This window comes from Gambusia affinis, linkage group LG15 (genome assembly GCF_019740435.1).
Source record: "Gambusia affinis linkage group LG15, SWU_Gaff_1.0, whole genome shotgun sequence".
In the NCBI taxonomy this organism is placed as follows: domain Eukaryota; kingdom Metazoa; phylum Chordata; class Actinopteri; order Cyprinodontiformes; family Poeciliidae; genus Gambusia; species Gambusia affinis.
In genome coordinates, this window is record NC_057882.1 from 23,033,448 (window position 1) to 23,054,538 (window position 21,091).

Consider the following 21,091-nt stretch of genomic DNA (forward strand, 5'->3'; position numbering starts at 1 on the left):
TTCTGGGAGCATTGAAGATCATTTTAAACTAACAACTTCTGGGTTAAACAGCTAAAGCATTTGAAAGATTCTTAAGTTTTGTGTTTTTTCACTTGGGAGCATCAAAGTAACATCTCCTCTGCTGCTTGGATATGGCGAAGCATGCTATTAATGCTTGCTATGTTAGTCATACCTGGCACAGGCAGTAAATTTAGCTTTGAATTCTCCTTTTTTTATCTTTAGCCCAGGCCACCTGCCTCCCGCTGTGGCCCTGAAGCCTGCATCAGCCCCCTCCACTGAACAAGGCTCTAGAATTAGCTTTGATGTGAAAGAACAAAATAAACCTCACAGTCAGCCTCCTGACCATTACTTTATGTCTCACATGAAGGAAACAACAGAACAAATTTCAGACCAACAATCAGTGCAAAAAAGGAGTGATGGAGTACTTACTAAAACTGACTCTGATGTAAATGTAACAGGATTTGTTCAACGTTTGGTGGTATCTAAACCACCCAGTGGCATAAGCATCAGTAAGGTGAATGAGACAAGAACGCCTGTGAATTCACATGGGAGTCCTGAATTGAAGTCTGAAGATAACCAGACGATACCCAGTTCAGCCAATAATCTGTCCAAAGAGCAGCAGCTCCAAGAGGAGGAAAGACTTTTACTGGCTAAGATTCGACAGATGTCAGGCGACACATCTCCGGTCAGTGGGCCTCGAGCCATGAAAAGACTCATTCCCACTCCTGGTGATATTGACAGCGATGTTGTGGAGAACGGAGTTCCTTCAAACCCCTCCACTGACATCACTGCTCACAGTCAGCTCTCGATCACTACCTGCTCCAATGATCTGAAGGAAATAAGACTAAATGACATGGAAGAGCCACTTGTAGAGAAAGAAGCGTAAGTCTGTAACCCTGCGCTGCTCTAAGAAATCATCTCTATTATATGGAGCTGATGATTAGAGAGACTTTTTGTTGTCTTCCAGTGTGTCTATTTGCAGCACTTTGCAACAATTTACTTTAACTGTAGTCATTTCAGTACCACAGATTAATTGTTTACTGTCCTAAAATTAAGGAAAGAAAATAGTAGACATTTTATTTTTGTCTTTTGACTTGTGGAAGTAACTTGGTATATTCCTATTTTTATGCTTTTTTTGTGCAGATTGGTAACTTTTTTGACTGATAACAATTTTGTTCTTTATGCTGTGTACTTTAAAACATTTTTTCACATTTTCGTGTATTTATTTATTTATTTATTTATTTATTTATTTATTTATTTATTTCATAGTGTATATCTGGCTTTAGGCAACTATAATGCCAAGTCAGAAAAAAAAAAATCAGAATACTGTATGAATTTTACCTCACATTGTCTAAGACTCCCATCATTCTTCATTTGTCTTCATCAGCTTGTTCAGCTTTTTCATCATTGCACACCTGCATGTCTTTTGCTTGTATCTCTTGTATCTCCTTACAGTGGGTGGATTTTCCTGTTTTTGCCAAGTTTTTTTTTTCAGATCTCTGTCCCATCTATTCATTATCTGTCTTTTGTCTTGTTGCCTAATAGATCAAAGCATAAAACAACAGATGTACCTGACGGTGGACTGGTGAAACAATCATCTCATTCCAAAGACACCTCCAGTACCATCGTTTCCTCACTTCAGTGTGAGATCAAGAATTCTCGGCTTCCGACATTACCAGAGGAAGAAACCCCCGAACTCAGGACCACTGATCCATTTGCAGTGGTCACAGAGGAGGTCAATGGGAAGGATGACACTGAGGTAACTGGATCAGAAAGAGACACTCAAAAGAGATCTTATAATCCCATAACTAAAACTGAATTGTTTTTATTGTGCTTTTCCTCCAGGATCTTGTGAACTCTAGTCAGTCATTGCTCCAGTGGTGTCAGAGCATCACCAACAACTACCAGGGTGTAAAGGTCACAAACTTCAGCACGTCCTGGAGAAACGGCCTGGCCTTCTGTGCCATACTGCACCACTTTCATCCAGACAAAATGTAAAGCATTTCTACACTATCACTCTTGCTAAATATCTTCTTTGAAGGCACAGTTCATGGTTTAAATGGCTTTAATCTGTCTTAAATAAATTTTATTGTGCTTCTGCTTTTACCCCATCAGAGATTTTGAATGCTTGCTTCCTCATGACATCAAGTTAAACAATAAGAAGGTGAGAATGATGTGGATTGTTTAGTCCTCTGTGCAACCGCTGCACTTAGTGTGTTAGTTTTTGAATCTGCTCTAAAGCAAAGAAAATTTAAAGCTTGAAATTGAACTGAAGATAAATACATCTGTCTGATTTTTACATCTATAAGATGAATGTGCAATAAAATTCACATTAGCTCATAACATGACAAAATGTATAAAATTCAAGACTAAATTTTATGATATGTGCAGAGCTTTTTTATTTTGATTATTAATGACAGTTACACTGAGCATTTTATCCGTTATTTAATCTCAGGCGTTCGATGGCTTTGAGGCTCTAGGGATCTCTCGTCTGCTGGAACCGTCCGACATGGTTCTGCTGTCCGTCCCTGACCGGCTCATCGTTATGACGTACCTCAGCCAAATCCGCTCACATTTCACCAACCAGGAGCTGAGCGTGCTGCAGATCGAGCACAACAGCAGTCAGTCCAGTTATGGGCTCGCTCCTTCAGGTCCCGCTCCCACCAACGTTGACGCCGCCGCCTTCTGCATGGCCAGGCTGAATGAAGGTGTGAGTCTAGAGGAAGGAGGAACCAGTGCCTTGGTGGTGCCACCACCCAGAACCAAAAGGACTATTAAAGGTAAATTTCTCCTTTTGTCAAGCTTTTACTTATTCGTTTTTGCTTCTTTAAGGATGGCTGCCGCCTTGTTTTCTTTCTGTTCTTATCAGCTCCTTTAATTTTTGCTGAGTAATTTGGAAAGAAGCCTCTTTGTTTGTTTCCTATTGCATAAGATCTATTAGAGTTAACTTCTTATATCTATATAAAATCTTCTTATATAAAATCTAAACATGTGTAACTTGGAATCTCAAAAACTTTGTCAAAGTTTATGGAAAGGACTAAAAAGTATGAATGCTTTTTCTTGAGGAGGAATCAGACATCTCATTGCTTTTATTATCTTTTTGTAGTGGAAGAAACAAGAATCCCAGTCCCACCCCCAAGATCGGTTACCAAAGCTGCCAAATCTGAACAGGTTACACTTCTTGTCATCAAATGAAAACTCTTCAAACAATATGTGATGTCTTTTAGTGTATTATATTTTGCATTTGCAGGATGAAGATGCTTCATCTCCTACTGAAAATGCTAATAATGCAGGTAGGTATTATCTGGACTGAGTCTTGCAAGCACCTAAAATGCTGGATATTTCTTCTCACTTTTGACTGGATTATTTTTTTCTTTGCTGCTCAAGCTTTAATCTGCCCTCTGTGTTTCTGTTTGCAGAGCTGCAGAGTGCAGTTGACATCCAGCCTCCTAAACAAGAAGAAACTATGGTCAGTTTTGCGTAACAGCTCTTTATACAAAATCACAATAAATCTCTCCAATGCAGATTAAATTCAGTTTGTTTTCTCCAGTGATTCTGACTTTCCTCTAACATGTGACTGTCCTTTTTCTTGTCTTCACTTTTCTCTCTTCCCCTTCTCCTCCTCATGGCTGCCGGGCCATTTTCATTTTTATGTTTCTTTGAATTGTGTGTGTTTGCATGTTGTGTACATTCATGCAAATGTGTGTGTGTGATGGGACTTGTGGTCAGCACCTGCAGGACACTAGTCAGTATGTCTTGAGCGAACTGGCGGCACTGGAGACAGAGCAGAAACACATCGACAGCAGAGCAGCAGTCGTGGAGAGACGACTGCGAAGCCTCATGGAAACAGGTTGGTTTATTTTTAAAAAATCTTTCTAAGAGAGGTGGGAGTATTCAATGTTCTGTTTTTCATAATGCAGGGAAAGGTTTTATTTTCCAGAACTCTTACATGAATATACAAATTGTTCTCTTCTGTTTGCAGGGAGTGATCGTGATGAAGAGGAGAGACTGATCCAGGAATGGTTCACTTTGGTCAACAAGAAGAACGCTCTGATACGCCGACAGGATAACCTGGAGCTATTGTAAGCGAACTGAAAATACGCATTTTGAGTTTATTACATTTCACTAATTTCTGACTGCTCTGCAGACAAGAGGAACAGGATCTGGAGAGGAGATTCGAGCTTCTCACCAGAGAACTACGAGTTATGATGGCTATAGAAGGTCAGTGTTTGGTTTAAGTTTTATTTTATCAGTGGATCTGTGTCAGTTCAGGGTAAACAGAAGATCAAATACATGTGTACACATTTAAAATACGTTATTCATAACTTATATTTGTAATTTTGACTAAATTTTGATTTGTGAACATGTAAAACTAATGTCTTGTGAAATTATTGGTGAAACATAATCCACAGTGTTTTCAATCTCTACTTTAAAAGTGTCTCATAACTCCTGCAGTAATCAACACTGCATTTACTAAAGTCTGTGTGACTTTCTACCTACAATCTGCAGGGCAACTGAATAAATGTTTTAAATTTAAAATGTAACAAAATGGTTCTTCAAATTATGATTGTCAGAAATGTTGTGGGAGATGGTTCATATTTTAGTTTTTAACTTGCAGAAAGAGGAACGTCTTTGGCATATTAAATCAAAGAGAATAGCATGTAAAAGTAATTGTCAGACTTAAACTTGTTTTCAAATATCTAAAACATTAATGAAGAAGAACCATTTGGCATTTTGCGGTATGTTTCACAGACTGGCAGAAGACATCCACTCAGCAGCAGAGGGAGCAGCTGCTCCTCCAGGAGCTGGTGTCACTGGTTAACCAGCGGGATGAGATCATCAGAGACATCGATGACAAGGAGAAACGGTGAGTGGATGCTTTCAGTACGACCAGAAAAAGTCAAACAAACATGCAGCGTTCGACACAATTATTGACCACAGTTTAGGTAAACAGGTTTACAAAAAGAATTGGCTTTTTTGGAGACTGATCCTAAGGCTGTTCTGCTTTCTGTGGTTCTCTAAAATTGAACTTTGAAAAGTTTTTTTTCTTTGAAATACTTTTTTATTAAATAATCAATTTACTTGGATTTACACATTTTTACCCAGAGATCCATTCCTTTTTTGTAGCTCAGTCATCTCTATGATTTAATCCCTGATTAATGAGAAATTGTTTGTCCTGAACTGATGTTTTGTGTTTGCAGTGCTCAGGAGGAGGACGAGCGGCTGGAGCGAGGTTTGGAGATGAGGAGGAGAAAATACAGCAATAAGGACAACAAATGTGTGTTACAGTGAGAAGAACAAGCACAAACTGCCGGTGTCATTGAATCCCAAAGTCCCAAAAAGTATTTCCCTTGAATGATAAGAAAATAACGAAACTACAACGATATCTGTAGGATTTCAAGTGCCTGAATTTCCCTGAAGCTGGAAATTGCTGTCTGAATGTATTGTGTGTGTTTTAGTAGTATTATGTTGGTTTCTTTAATTTGTTTTTTATTTATTTAAGATGTGTGTCATTTTCTCATTCGTTTATTGCACTTCTGGTGTTTTTCATGTGTTGTGTACATTTTTTTGGACATTGTTCAGTATTCAGACACCAGCTGGTCCTCTGCTTATTTTTTATGTTGTGTGTCTCCGGTGCCTTAATAGAAACTTTTCGATTTATTGGCCAAAATGCACCAACTTTTACGAGAATCTATCTGCTCAGGATTCGAGTATGCAAAGAGATATATTCTGTTGCAGGTAACACTTTTATCTTTTCTGATAGTTAAAAAAATAAATAAATAAAAATGTTAGGATGTCAAAGCATTTCAGAAATTAGTATATTTTGTGATTATTCGAGCTGGACTCAATTCCACAAGGTTTTCAGTGCAGAATGGTTATTGACGCTCAAAGTGGTAACACATCTTAAAATGTTTCTTTTAATATCGGACCCTGGTGATATAAGTCTTCTGCAGCTTCTTTGGATGCTCCCATCTTCTTGACTGGCGTAAGTTTAAAAGTTTTGGTATTTCTGCATAGTTTGATGGAGGAATGCGTGCATGGTTTTTTGAAGTGTGCAGTTAAAACGGTACCTATCATTCAAATGCTGATTTCCATATTTATGACTGTTTTATTCATGAATGACAAATAAAATAAAGTTTAAGAAAAATAGCTAGAGATGTGTGTGAAGTCTTTTTTGTGGGGTACAGCACAATGCTTCAGACATAAATGTATTACAAACTACATCAATATAAAAGCACAGATTGTAGAAATAGATAATATTAATAAAATTGGCCTACAGGAAATTCACATTACTGTAATATGTTCAACTTTGTGCAAACCATCTCATTTAGGAAAATATGAAAACTGTCACTTAAAAAATAGACAATCATCATACATAGATTGGGTGAGAATAATTACTGGATAGTCCCAAGGCCCCTGCAGAGATCCACAGCTCAGGAAGGGCAATCCATTTAAATGACTTTTGGTTTATTAGCTCAAACATCTCGCCTTTATGGAGCTTTATGGAACAGCAGCATCTACCACACAGGATGCAGCTGTGTGCAGCAACCACACAAATACAGGAAGGCTAGTTCCATTGCAGACCTGCAACCCAAGGCGTGCAATAGAGGTATTTACTTACAAAAAGATATCAGTGTGTTAGAATATGTTCCATTATTCAGGAATGAATCTACTTTAGAATAATTTTTACAATGGTATTAAGACACAACATAGTGCTGAAATAACTTTTAACTCAACTTGCGAGACTAACTTATTATTCCTTTTCTGTTTATAGTTAACCTTTTTTGTCTTGCCGTACTCAACAAAAAATATTGTTTACTTTATAATGAAAAACTACAAAGCAAGACATTCTATCACAGATTTAAATTGGAAAAAGTCCAATCTTTCTTCTAAAATACTCAAACTTCTGTCTTGCAAGTGGTTTTGTCAAGATATCTGCCTTCATATCGTCGGTTGGACAATATTCTAACTTGACTTCACCATTCTGCACACATTCACGAATGTAATGGTAACGAATGTCTATGTGCTTGGTTCTTGAATGGTCCACCGGATTCTTTGCTATTGCAATGGCTCCTTGGTTGTCCTCCAGAATCACTGTAGGCTTTGTGACCATTCCAAGATCATTCAGTAATCTTCTCAGCCAGGTACCTTCTTGAGCTGCTTGACTGAGAGCAACATACTCAGCTTCTGCTGTTGAAAGTGCAACCGTTGTTTTTTGCTTAGCCAGCTCACTGCTCCTCCACTGAGTAGAAATATGTTGTCTGTTGTTGAACGCCGGTCGTCCTGATCTCCAGCCCAGTCAGCATCAGAGAAACCAGTCAAATCTTTGTTCCCTGAACAGTCATACTTTAGAGCAAGGTTAACAGTTCCCTTTAGGTATCGAAGAATCCTCTTCACAGCAGTCAGATGTGCAGTATTTGGATTTGCATTGAACTTTGACACTGCACTCACTGCTTGTGCTATGTCTGGTCTTGTTGTCATTGCTGCATACAGTAGACTTCCAACCATAGACTGATATGTGCTTGGATTGACAGGATTACTGACAGAATCATCCTTTTTCAGTTTTACACTGATGTCAGCAGGGGTTGCAACAGGATTTGCTTTATCCATCCCATATTTCTGAAGAATGTTTTCAATGTACTGTTTCTGGTGAAGAAAAATGCAGTTCTTTGCTTTGTCTTGAATAACTGAGATGCCGAGGATGTAGGACAGTTCACCCAAGTCCTTCATTTTGTAGCGCTCTTGGAGAGTCAGTTTTAACACATCCATGCTTTCAGTTGACTCTGTAATCAGCATCAGATCATCTACATAAACTGCAATTATCTCCAGCTCTTGTGATGACCTCACAAACACACAAGGATCCGAGGTGCTCTGCTTAAATCCAAGATCCATCATGAATTTTGTGAACTCTTTATTCCAACAACGAGGAGACTGTTTTAATCCGTAGATTGATTTTTTTAGTTTGCATACAAGATGCTCCTGACCTGGTTTGATGTATCCCTCAGGTTGTTCCATGTATATTTCTTCCTCCAGGTGTCCATTTAAGAATGCAGTGACAACATCCATTTGATGTACATGTAGGTTATTCTGGATGGCAAAGGACAATAACGTACGAATTGAGCCAAAACGTACTACAGGTGAAAATGTTTCATAGTAGTCAGCACCATAGAGCTGTGAGTAACCTTTGGCAACAAGTCTGCACTTGTATCGCTCCACTTCTCCATCACTTTGATGCTTGACTTTGAACACCCATCTTGACCCAATGACCTCTTTGTCCTTTGGTAGTTCCACCAGATCCCATGTTTCATTTTCTTCCAGTGACTGGTATTCCAAATCAGCCGCTTCTTGCCATTCTTTTGCATTTGGACCCTTTAATGCTTCTTTCAGTGTGATTGGTTCTGTGACAGAACACACATTAGCACAATGATCAACAGTCACCATATCTGCGAACTCGTCATATCCATATCTCTTTGGAGCCTTTCTGATTCTGCTTCCTCTTTTAATAGTTTCATCAACAGTGACGTCATCATCAGTTGTTTCCTTTTCTTCTGTGATGGTAATCACCTCTTTCTCTGGACAGGAAATTTCCTCCTTCTCTTTCCAGTCAAAGTCCGATTCATTAAAGATGACATCCTTTCGAATCAGAATTCTTCTTTTCTCTTCATCAAACAGACGATATCCTTTTGCATTGTTTGCATATCCCACAAACCTGAGCTTTACAGCTTTCTTGTCAAGTTTTCGTCTTTCAGTGTCTGGAATATGTGCATAAGCAACACAACCAAACACTTTCACATGGCTCATGTCAGGTTTTTTACTAGACCATCGTTGGTAGGGTGTCTCTTGCTTCAGAACAGATGTTGGCAATCTGTTTTGTATGTAGGCTGCTGTTGCTACTGCTTCAGCCCAGTACATCTTTGGTAGTTTAGCATGTGACAACATACTTCTAGCTGCTTCAACCAATGTCCTGTTTTTTCTTTCTGCAACTCCATTTTGCTGAGGTGTATGAGGTACAGACATCTCATGGTGGATACCTTGAGCCTTCAAATATTCTTGAAATTCACTTGAAATGTACTCCCCACCATTATCTGATCTCAGTCTTGCAACTTTGTGTCCACACTCATTGGAGAATGTTCTCTCAAATTCCTTGAATTTGCTTAAGACTTCACTTTTTTGTTTCATGAAGTAAACCTTACAACATCGAGAAAAGTCATCAATAAATGTTACAAAGTATTTTGACCCACCGATGGATTCAGTCTGCATGGGTCCACAGACATCACTATGGATCAGTTGCAGCTTACGTTTGGAACGAATTTTTCCCACTGCCTTACATGGCTGTCTTGTGAGCTTGCCTTCCACACAGGCTTCACAGAAAGGAAGTTCTTTGTCTGCAGAGAATTTCACTCCATTCACCAGATCTTCTAGTTTCTTTAGTTTGGTAGTGTGACCTAATCGCTGATGCCACAGATTAGCTGTTACTGATGCACTTGATGCACTATGATAGACCTGCGAAGATCCTTTAATATCCAACTGATACAGTCCATCAGATCTTTGTGTTCCCATTCCTTGAAGAGTTCCATCCTTGCCACGTATGTAGCACCGAGATTTTTTGAACTGCACTGTATTTCCTTTTCTTGTAGCAGCTCCCACTGAAAAAAGATTTCCAGACAACTTTGGAACGAACAACACATCATACATTGTGGCAGGTTTAGCATCACTTATTTTGAAGGTCATGTTCAATTTAACAATGCCAAATCCTTGAGCTTCCACCACCCTGCCATCACCCAGTTTTACAGACTGTGTTTCTGAAAACTGCTGGTAGTTTTGAAGAATTTCTTTGTCACAGGTCATGTGTTTTGATGCTCCAGAATCAATCAACCACACATCTTGTCCTGGTCCTTCAGTTAGATTTGCATTTTCTGCAACAAAGGCACTATCAGAGGGATCTTCTTCATTTTCACAAACTGCATTTTTGGCTTTGTGATTTTTGATTCGTTTTTTCCAGCTTGGACAGTTATGCTTTATGTGTCCTTCTTTGCCACACTTGTAACATCTCCATGAACTCTGTCTTTCAGCTCCCACTACTTTTGAATGGTCCTGCATTTCTCTGTGAATTTGTGTTGACATGGCTGATGCACCACCTGATGTAGCAGCACTGTAGTCATCATTAACATTGACTCTTTTTTGCTCTTCATTGATTAATGCTTGCTGAACAAACTGCAATGTCAAATTGTCCATCTTAGTTTCGAGAGCAGTGACAATCGTAGCATAGCTTGGTGGTAAGCTACCCAGGAGTGTTACAATCTGATCTTCCTCTTCAATTATAGCACCTATTGCTCTTAGCTGATCAGTCAGTTCCTTCATTCGTTTTAAATGGTCATTTAAGCTGTCCTTTTCTTTCATTTCACATCTGAAATATTTCTTCTTCAAGAACAGTTTATTTGCTAAAGTGTCTCTCTCAAAATGTCCTTTTAGCATGTCCCAAGCCTCTTTTGGAGTTTGACAGCTTGTTATTAAATATAACTGGGGTGTACTCACATTTAGCACTAACATGGAAAATGCTCTTTCTCTCCGTCTCTCGAATTCCGCCCGCCAGCGCTAGCATCCGGAGTTAGCATATCCGTCTCCGTTAGCATGCCCCATAGTCCTTTAGCTTTTAGCAAATGCTCCATCTGAAACTTCCACGTTGCCCAGTTCTCTGGTCCGCTCAGCTTGTCGATAAACGTCTTATCATCCATTGTGAATCCCACAATTCCGTTTATCTGACTCAAAAAACTTCACTTACTGAACTTTTTAGCGACGCTCTGGGCCCATAACCTGAAGAGAACAGGCGTTTCAACGTGCGTTCATTTATTTTCCTTCTTAGAACAGCGGTACAATACAACTGCAGTACACAGAAGACACAGTAGATGGCAGCATAACAGCCTTTCCATTAATAACCATTGAACAAATTACTGCTTCTTATTTCAACAGCATCTACCACACAGGATGCAGCTGTGTGCAGCAACCACACAAATACAGGAAGGCTAGTTCCATTGCAGACCTGCAACCCAAGGCGTGCAATAGAGGTATTTACTTACAAAAAGATATCAGTGTGTTAGAAAATGTTCCATTATTCAGGAATGAATCTACTTTAGAATCTGTCAGAATTTGAAAATTGCTCCTTCTATAAAACTTTAACGTTGATTTCTCCGATGTTTCCCACAAATCACGGGATAATTTTCTTGCCCTTTTTTGCCTCAATGTTGGCTGATAAGGCAAAAATGACTCGGTAATGCATTGACTTCCACTACCTCAGCCATTATAACACTGTCTGTTACTTCCTCATGGGAGCCGGCGTCATGTCAATCATGCTTTGCTTTGCTTTGTTGCAGAAAAAACAAGAGTAATACCTATCAAGTCTCCCGTTTTGGCCGGGAAACTACCGTTTTCTACCTCCCTTTCCCGCTGTAGACCTGTTTTATTATTATTTTCAGTAAATATCCCGTACCACCACCAGAACCTCTCTTACGTTAGTTACCGTAGTTCTGTCTGACAGAACATCAGACGGCGACATTTCCCATAACTGGTATGGTAATACGTTGAAGGTCTTTGTAAATACTTAGTAAAGCATTGTGTATATTTAGGACAATAAGTTTAGTGAGTTCAATAAGTTTAGTGACACTTAACTCAGTGAAGCAACTTTACACTTTCCTTCTGAAGAACAGGACGCCGTTACCACTACCTTTGAAGCCTGGGCGGGTTATTGAGATACTTGATATTGAGTGCTTGACCGGCTATTTCGTTTTTGGAGCTTTTTAAACTTCATGTCCGACTAGATATTACCAGAGGAGCAGATTTACCATGAAGTATACTCATGTACTAACTTTAAAGCGACACACATATGGAAGTATTTTGGATTTGTATGATAGCGGTCATAAACCGAACAACTTCCCTGGTGGTCTAGTGGTTAGGATTCGGCGCTCTCACCGCCGCGGCCCGGGTTCGATTCCCGGTCAGGGAACAGAGTCATTTTTGCTATAGAAACTATTAGTTTATGAAAGATTAGATGATACGGTGCGATTATTATTTTTTATCTATGTCTTTCTGTTGCTCTTTAGTTAATCAGCTTCTCTGTACTAGGATCTACTAATCTAATCTGACATAAAGGATCAAGCTTATCCATTCGAGCATGTTGACCCTGTGCTACTTTTTTTCTTTCATCTCCTGTGGAACCACTTGAAGCTTTGCAGTTTGCAGATCTCCTGTTCTGTCATGCAAGAGGCAGGACATAGCTGTATTAGGCAGGACCAGTACACAATCTGTTGGGTGAGTGTAATGAGTTGCCTTCTGCTGGCTTCTTTCTATGTGGGTAGCTTATATGCCTGCTGGAGCACCTTACCAAGGTATGCAACTCATCATCAGCTTTGCAGTCAGTGCTGTTCAAGTAGCCTGTTAATGAAAGTGTGTGTCTTAAAGGGACCATCCAAGAGTGATAAAGCGTCGCTCTGTCAGTGTATTTCTGGTGTCTGCAGTGTCTCCTGCGTGTGTGAAGTTATGGATGCACTGGGCTGATATCACAGTGAGTAGACTTTCCTCTACCTTTTGATATTTTGGGGTTTGGAAGTTCTACAGGCAATTGATTTTCTTTGTAATTCCTACGTGCTTTGCTTTCCAGCTACTAATCATCATTACCCACAATACACAGGTGATGAGATCCTCTGTTGAAATAACTTTATATAATAAATAAAGTGCATCCTGGGTCTCCAGGTTGAAGAGTCCTTGTGGGAGCTGATGGGAGTTCGTTTGAAAGGTTTCCTTCCTGCATCTGTACTGCCTTTGCTATTGATCACGGTAGGCCAATAAGTTATAACATGAACACTTTAAAGGAAAAGGTTTTGTAACAGATGTTTTTGTAATTATTTTATTCTTTTAAATTCTAAAACTGAAACAATCTTTGCCACACAAAATCAAATAAGAGGAATGGAATTTTTATTTATTTATTTATTGCGTTCAAGTTGTCAAAAGGGTTTAAAAAGTCATTTTGAAAGTGTTTTCCAGCATCTGCTCACACAGATTTCGAAGAGTTTGGTTTTTAATTTATGCTTTATTGAGGCAGATTAGACATTTTAGATGTTTTATTTAATTTAACCCTTTAACAGTTTACTGTAACTTTATATTTTATTTGAGCTCCCTGTAGTGTTTAAACTGCATACTAAAATGTCTGCCATATTTTTCCCTCATACTTTTGATTTTGTTGTTATTTATTGCCTGTGCATGTTATAAACATCTATATTCATTCTCCTTAATAGTTTTTTTATCTGGGGCCCCTGGTTCAGTCTGCTTTGGACAATCCTGATGGGTTCTCTGGGGAACTTCACTCTGCTCTGGGTATTTATAAGGTTCTGTTAGAGAAATCTGATGCAAAACGTTTGACATATGTGCCGCCTTTGCATTAGAGGTGATCACAATCTCCTGACTAATGTATTTTCCCAGATGTGCAGAGTTGGAGGATGTGCGTTCAAGACGCAGCGTGGCTCAGGAGCCAGGTGGTGGCGCCAGTGACGGAGGAGCTGGTGTTCAGAGGGGCCATGCTGCCTATGTTGGTGCCTTGCACCGGAGCCACAGCTGTTATCTTCATTGCTCCTCTGTTCTTTGGTGTTGGTATGACAGAAAACTTTGGGGCCACAATGACATCATACTCTACTAAAGCACAACAAAATGCACCAGTTGACCTGCAGGAGTTTTGCTGTTCCTGTTATAATGTTTATCTCAACTTTACTGTCGTTCTAGCCCACCTTCACCACATCATAGAGGAGCTTCACCTGGGAAAGGACAATGTGAGAGCCATATTTCTGGGGGCAGGTGAGCTTATTCTCAAATAAACTACATGTGGGAGGCGATTGATGCATGTTTGATCATACATATAACAATAAATCAAATCCCAGTGAAAATCAATCTAAAATTATGAAGACACTAAGTGCTATCTATGCACTGTATATGAAAGATAAAGTACTATTACACCCAAGAAAACATTTATAAATTACAGTCTAATAAACCATGTTATTGCACAATACCAACAGTTGCATAAATGAGAGGTAACAGAGACAGTGAAACAAACGTTCATGTGTTTTGGTAGAATTTTGTGTCACACTTGCACAAAGCAACTGAGCTACTATTTTTAAAGAGGAAGGAAGATGATTTACAGTTTTGATTTAAAAAGTGTGGTGTGTTCATATCCTTTATATTGCATATTCTATATACTTTCCAAATCTACAGAGGTATCTCTCACACCTAGACTACTTTGCTTTTCTTTTGTTTCAGTAAAACAACTCAAACTCTTTAAAACTGGTTGAATACCAGCTGCAAACATAAGTTTTTAAATTCTACCTAGAATTCCTGATTGGATTTAGATGTGGACTTTAACTGAGCTATTCTAACACATGAAAATGATTTAATTTTAACCACACCGCTGTGATCCTGGCTTTATGTTTTGGATTGTTGTGACAGAGCGACGCTTTATCACTCTTGGATTGTTTGGATCATCCAACTTCAAATAAGCTTATGCAGTTTTCCTGTCTCTGCTGAAGAAAACATCCCCACAGCATCATACTGCCACCACTATGTTTTACAGTGTAGTGCAATGTTAGTTTTCCACCAAAAATAGCTTTTTTAAAAATATTACAGTTACCTTCCAGTTTTTTACTAAAAGAAAAAGTTTTACTTTCACTTTGACTGTGTGTTGGTCTGCCATAACATGTTAAAAGTATGAATACTTTTACAGTTTGTTGATTATTCATTGAAGTTTTCCTTTACAGGGATTCAGTTTTTGTACACAACTGTCTTTGGTGTCTTTGCTGCTTTTATTTTCTTGAGAACTGGTGAGAGGCAGAAACACACATTCGTCCTCTAAAAGCGCCATCTCGTGTACATACGGTAGTTTCACATCTTGTGGTCTGTTCTCCCGAAGGTCATATTGTGGGTCCAGTTTTGTGCCATTCATTCTGCAACAGCCAGGGTCTCCCTGACATCGGTTCGGCTCTGAGCCGCCCTCAGCGTTCAGCCGTGCTGATCTGCTATCTGACTGGAGTCCTGCTGTTTCTGGTGGTGCTCTTCCCCTTCACAGACCCCTTCCTTTATGGAGCCAGACCTGTCTGCAGCCTTGCCGCCTCTCAAGCACTGGAATGTTGATTGAGAAAATCAACAATAAAGCATAAAATCTTGAGACAGATTTTAACTTTAATATTTTTTTTTTTCAGTCATGATTGGAACTTTTCTGAAGTGCGTTCATGATTTTTGCGGGTGGTCAGGGCAGGAGAAAGATCGCAGTGCTTCAGACATTTCCTGCATGGTTCAAAAATATTTCCTACTGTATGAAACTTAACACCAGCACAAAACTCCCTGGCTACAACAAAGTAGCAGAAGTGTGCATGAGTGCAAGCATAGAAAACCAGATGAAATATGGTGGTGAAGAAGAAAAAAAAGAAGGCAATAGAGGACATGATCACAAAGAAAGACACGGAGGCAGGCAAAACACGCAGACATCATTGCCAATAAATACACCAACAGAACCAAATTGGAGAGAGACAGCTATTTAAAATCATGTTTTTAAATCAGACAAGGCAATGAATGCCAGAGGAAGACTTAAACAGTGAAGAGTGGAAAACAAGTGGCTTCAGCCAAAAGCAATAAGAACAATGCCAGCAGATGAGGAGACACTAAAAGAAAAGGTGGAGTGAGGGAGTGCAGGGATAAAAATTGTTCTTCCCTGGGGAAATTGAAAATTTGGAGTAGCAGAGCAGAGGAAAAGGGAAAGGTCATGCAGGGTTTGTTGAAATGTCTGGGAGGTGAAAGGTTGTGTTGAAGCTCCAGATTTATGAGGTAGGTTTATAAGTAATAAAAACTTAGTGACGTAAAATTGGGCAAACATCATAAATTCACATGTATGTATCTTTCCTGTTCTCCACACTGATTCCAGATGCGTTTATTTCTTGTCTTTTTTATTTTTTTTTACAGTTCGTAGCTGTAAACTCTGGTGCTCATTTTACAACATTCAATTTCACTTGACCTACTTTTTAAAGTCTGAAGGACAAGTGAAAGAGGAATACACCAGCGAAGTCAGAAATGTGAATGTGCTCATTATCAACAGAAATATACTAATAATATTTAATAGTTTGCTCAGTAGTTTGCTTCTTGGTACAGTTCAGTTGATAAAAACGAGTTTGGATTGTGGATTTTCTCAAATGCATTCTGTTAACTTTGGGACTGTATCTTTCTCTTGACACAGCTGTTACTAAAACGTAAAGCTGCATGAAGGATGCATTCCCATTCACATGGTTCATTCACTGCTTGGAGCCAGATGTTCATAAGAGAAGTAAAAACAAAAATCTAGTTTATGGTAACAGAGAATGCAGTGTTAGACGCTCAGTGTTAGCCGATGAGATCATTCTTGACATTGGCAGAAAATGTTAACAATCAAATTCACAGATTCTTGACAAAAGTCACAATATTGTCAAAAAAGCTGAAAATTGATCAATTTATCTCCAACTGTGGTGAAAAATGCAAAGTCACAGCAAGAAGATCAGACTAACGGCTTGTTTTTTTAGAAGCATGTGTCCTTTCTCCAAATTTAAAAGTAGTGTTTTCCTGGCACTTTTTCACTCCATTAAAAAAACATTTAAAAAGTTTTAATTTCACCTTCACCTAATTCCAACTTTTGTAGCTGACTGTTGCATTACCTAATGTATCAGGTGAGGAGTTAAACGAGATCAGAAAATAGGTTTGTGTTTTTTTTCCACGACTAAAGACAAAGAAATCTCAAAATGGTGCGCGCTGTTCTCAGTCTTCAATTTGAGCTTGGTTTCAGGCCCACAGAAGACACGTAGGCTAAGAATGAACAAAGGCTAAACAGCTCGATAATTATTTATTTATGTGTGTGTTGTTTGAGATCAGATGTACTTGAATGTGTCTGGGATGTGTGGGTTCATGTTTACAGAATGAACAGTGCATGGGAGGTTCAACAGCTTCTAAAGAATACGTTAATCTGACGTCTGCAAGGCTGCAAGCAAAACAAGGTGGTTACAAATATGAACCCATAGGTCGTAACCAAATCTAAAAATAACCCAGCAACAGTAAGAGCAAATGTTTTTGTTTTATATACTGCCTTGCTAAAGTATGTTCACCCCATGAACTTTTCCAAATCACAAGCAAAAAACTTTGATGCTTCAGACTTTGAGCTTGAGTTACCCTGAAATGTTTGTTTCCTTTTGTTCTTTTTTGTCATAGATTTTCATTTTGATGCAGGTCTGATTACACACTGATCATTGTTTAGCTGTAGCTTAAATCTCCAACCCAGTCTCAAATCTCACATGTTTAATGCTTTATCCAGTTTTAGCTTGATTGTGTATTTTTAGAACGGGGTTTTTATATGTTGTTCATAATGTAAGGTGTAAGCGTGTTATTGTTTAGTGATTTTCTATTGCAAACCTCAGAGGCCCTCAGAGCAACTGGGTTTAATTAACGGTTAATTACACATTACCTCAACTGTGTGTAAAATTTGCTGAATTTTATTGAGCGATAAAGATACAAGACAAAGAAAACCCAATTACAAATGCATGCCACATTCTTTCACAATTCTAACTGAACATGTTTAAGAACCTTATGCCCTTTTTCCTTTCCCTCATAAATATGCAATAATATATTTTCTAGTAACATAAAATCCAAACAAAATGAACTGAAATTTGATGCTTAATGACTTTCACTGCTTTTGTACACTGTGGCTCTTCATACTCCAGGTTTAACTGTTCAGTTTCTCATTTTAAACTGAAAGTCAAGCAACTTATCTGCAAGGTTGGACAGCTCTTATTTCTGAGCTGATGTGAAGAGCAGCTCTGGTCACAAAATCACTTCTTTCCCCTCTGCTCCGTTCTGTGAAACGCTAGAAAGGGTTTGGTCCAGTGGGGATTGAGGCGGCTGTTCTCTTTATTTATTCAAAGTCAGGCTGCTGATCTCTCATTTTGCTCCCTCTCTCCCTCCTGCTTAATACATTTCAGCTCAGTCACACTTGAAGTCTTTCCATTCCAACAAAGTATTCAGCTGCTGGCTGCTTGAATCTTTCGAGGGGGACAACATTGCTGCACTGGATCAAGCTTGTCAGCACTTTTCCAAGATGCAAGAGCCTTACCTGTTTGCTTCCTCTGTGATTTTCCCAGATAATTATACAGAGATAAAGCCTAGCAGCTTCTGTCTCAGTGGCCACCCTCTGAGCTGGTGTGGTGGCCTCTGCCTCCCAGTTGGACGGGTGAAGGAACTAATGGGGGAGGAAAAGAAGACCCTGTTATTAGACTTCTCTGCACATAACAAGTCTGCAGAAGATTTTAGCATCGCGTTTAGGGAGTAATTTGCATTCTTTTGCCGATGCAAAGTCAGGCAGTTTATGGTTTCTTTTTTTTCCCATGTTTCTCTTACCCCAAAATGCTTCATTAAAAAAGAGGCACACAGTGGAAAATGAGTCCGAGTCATACAGAAGAAGTGGAGATGTGGTGCAAAACTTAAAGTTCAATTGAAACGACAGAGAAAGAATTGCAGGAAATGGTTCAGAAATAAGCCAGACAGAAACGCATCGGATGTCTCTTTGTTTCTCTGTGAACCTTTTGTGCTCTGACATCCTTTCTTCTCACTGTTAATACATTTACCATCACACAGACACACACACACACAAAATAATCTGAAGAGCTGTATGATGAAAGAAGTGTCATGTGTCTGTGCAGATCTACAGTATGTGCACACGGCTGAGTTTATGGAAAAGTTGAGCCGATCATCTGGTAAAGGAATAATCTGTCAGGAGTCAGCCTGTCCGTGCGTTCTGTCCTTCATCCTTCGGTCTGTTTGTTTGTGGTTTGTCCATGCATGTGGAGGACAGCTGAGAGCACTTCATCTTTAAATAAAGCATCTATGCTTTATTTTCTGTTTGTTTCTTCCAGTTCTAGATGGTCTTATGTTATGGTTGAGTAAAAGAACTGAAAGACGATAATAGATTTTCCAAACTATCTCTCAATTTAAAGACCTCAAGTTTTTCCATGGGAGCTGTGCTTGCACTGGGCATCTCCCAGTGCTAACATGAGTCAGACGAAGCATGCAGAGAGGGAGTCATGCTCATTTTCACTTAAAATCCTTCCTTTAGTATGGATTTACTTCTGCATGATGACATACAGAACTGTCCTGACATTTTCAGCTGACTGATTCAGTATTTTTTAATCTATCACTTTACACCCAGAGGGTCGCTGCAGTCATTTCAGATGTTTGTGGTAAAGATTTGTTGATAGTCTGGGTGTGCATTGAGGGCATTCGTGTCTGCAGCAAGAGATGAAACATATGGACTTTGTAGAATAAAAGTTTGATCTTTTTCCCCTCAACGAAATCACCCAGTACGCAGTGGCTCATATTTAACCATAATGGAGGCTGCTAATTGCTTCAGTGTGTCCCTGTGTGTTTGTCTGTGTGAGAGTAGGCAAATACTGATGGGTTCTGCTCAATTTAATATAGCATAGACACTTCCAAAGGCACAAAGTCTGAGATCATCTAACCCAAGACTGCAATGTAATAACAGACCTTGACATTAGTGGGAAGTTAAGAGACATCCGGGACACAGGTCTCCTTTTTATTACCAAAGCAAAGACACTTTGTGAAGGTCAGTCCCTGCAAACGGTGCTGCTTTTTTTTTTTTTTTTTTTTTTTAACCCTTAAAAGTATGGCGTGATTTTGCTCTGCTTTTTCCACTTTGAAAGAATTAAATAAATAAATCCAGTGCAAACAATTAACTTCACGATTCTAATCCTGTGTGATTTGATCTCCGTATACCTACAAACGTTCTGTAAAGAGCTCAGAGGCCAGAGAACATCAGAGAACAAAATAACATCCTGAAGACCAAGGAACACAGCAGAAAGTTTGACATAGTTTAAAGCAAATATTCTTAAACATTCAAGAATATTTGCTTTAAACTATGTCATAACTTTAGTTGCTTTAACTAAACTTTTCTGAATTATGTTTTTATATGTTGTTAATAATGTAAATTTAAAAATGTAAATTTACTGATGGTACTTGACTTATTGTTGTGGTTTGATTATTGATTCTATGTTGCATTGTGTTTCTGTGTTTGATTTGATGTAAAGCCCTTTGAAATGCCTTGCTGCTGAAATGTGCAATACAAATAAAATTTGATTGATTGATTGATTGATTGATTGATTGATTGATTGATTGATTGATTGATTGATTGATTGATTGATTGATTGATTGATTGATTGATTGATTGATTGAAGGTGTATTAGAGCAGCTGGGTTTATTTTGAGGTTAATTAAAAATAACCAATAACTGCTTCTGATAAATAAATTCTTTATTTTCTAATATTCTGTTTATTATAAAAAGATTGGATATTTTTATTGTTGTGTCTTCTTTATGGTCTCATTTGTCCTGCTTCTAATATTTAGCTCTTAAGCTAAATATCAGATACCTGCTTCTGATATTTAGCTGAAGAGCTAAATATCAGAAGCAGGACAAATGAGACCCTAAAGAAGACACAACAATAAAAATAACACGAATGAAACTTCTTTACCTGTACAGAAGTTTTATTAATCATGGTAGCATCACATGATTGTTTAGGTTAAATATAATCTTCATCCTAAATAAAATCTGGCTTTAATTCCTGCATATTCACTAAAATATTTATTTTTCTTAAACTCAAATCTAGCTGTACTACAGTCTCCATCATCTCCACTTACCCAGGAAAATATCTTGGCATCTATTGGATGGGTTATGGATTGCTACATAATTTGCAGAGACAGTTATTATGTGCATTAAAAGCACAAATCTCTGACTTTTGCTGTTGGCATGTTTTTCCTTTACAGCTGTTATTAAGTTCACATTTTGCTCCCAGACACGAGTGTTTAATTTGGAGTAGGGATCAATATTCCATTTCACATTCTATTTTTATAAGTTCTGTAATATTGTAAGGTATGAAGAATCATCTGGTTTTGATTTATCTGTGTTACCAAATACAAACCTAAACAATGCAAAACATATGGGATGGCACTGTGCAACAGCTGGAGTTTATTTATAT

The 21,091-nt window shown here is 38.5% G+C and overlaps 2 protein-coding genes and 1 non-coding gene across 16 annotated transcripts in view; all 3 read left to right on the plus strand.

Annotated features, from left to right (window-relative positions):
- The window catches only part of ehbp1l1b (EH domain binding protein 1-like 1b), a 30,390-nt gene extending 24,236 nt beyond the window's left edge, over nt 1-6,154 (plus strand). For 8 of the 9 annotated variants that reach the window (XM_044140185.1, XM_044140189.1, XM_044140187.1 and 5 more), the window contains 12 exons: nt 1,546-1,759; nt 1,846-1,994; nt 2,116-2,164; nt 2,456-2,780; nt 3,107-3,171; nt 3,251-3,293; nt 3,420-3,469; nt 3,730-3,850; nt 3,983-4,082; nt 4,148-4,221; nt 4,753-4,867; nt 5,202-6,154. In XM_044140185.1, coding sequence (XP_043996120.1) covers nt 1,546-1,759; nt 1,846-1,994; nt 2,116-2,164; nt 2,456-2,780; nt 3,107-3,171; nt 3,251-3,293; nt 3,420-3,469; nt 3,730-3,850; nt 3,983-4,082; nt 4,148-4,221; nt 4,753-4,867; nt 5,202-5,292 — 1,396 coding nt within the window. In that variant the 3' untranslated portion in view covers nt 5,293-6,154. The remainder of the gene's footprint in view (nt 1-1,545; nt 1,760-1,845; nt 1,995-2,115; nt 2,165-2,455; nt 2,781-3,106; nt 3,172-3,250; nt 3,294-3,419; nt 3,470-3,729; nt 3,851-3,982; nt 4,083-4,147; nt 4,222-4,752; nt 4,868-5,201) is intronic. The other variant, XM_044140186.1, reaches the window with a different exon arrangement.
- Nucleotides 6,155-10,996: 4,842 nt separating this feature from the next.
- LOC122844585 (CAAX prenyl protease 2-like) lies at nt 10,997-19,912 on the plus strand. 6 transcript variants are annotated; one of them, XM_044140195.1, is made up of 9 exons: nt 10,997-11,066; nt 12,223-12,383; nt 12,457-12,559; nt 12,748-12,831; nt 13,290-13,368; nt 13,474-13,641; nt 13,771-13,842; nt 14,796-14,858; nt 14,948-19,912. In XM_044140195.1, exons 2-9 carry the CDS (start codon nt 12,253-12,255, stop codon nt 15,166-15,168), a joined length of 921 nt encoding a protein of 306 aa, XP_043996130.1. In that variant the 5' UTR covers nt 10,997-11,066; nt 12,223-12,252; the 3' UTR covers nt 15,169-19,912. The 6 variants fall into 6 exon arrangements, with proteins under 6 accessions (XP_043996130.1, XP_043996132.1, XP_043996133.1 ...); XM_044140197.1 differs by lacking the exon at nt 10,997-11,066 and adding an exon at nt 11,203-11,269; XM_044140198.1 differs by lacking the exon at nt 10,997-11,066 and adding an exon at nt 11,209-11,269 and having other exon boundaries at nt 12,223-12,306.
- On the plus strand, nt 11,930-12,001 carry trnae-cuc. The gene has a single exon. It is a non-coding gene; the product is annotated as a tRNA-Glu (tRNA).
- Nucleotides 19,913-21,091: the final 1,179 nt, after the last annotated feature.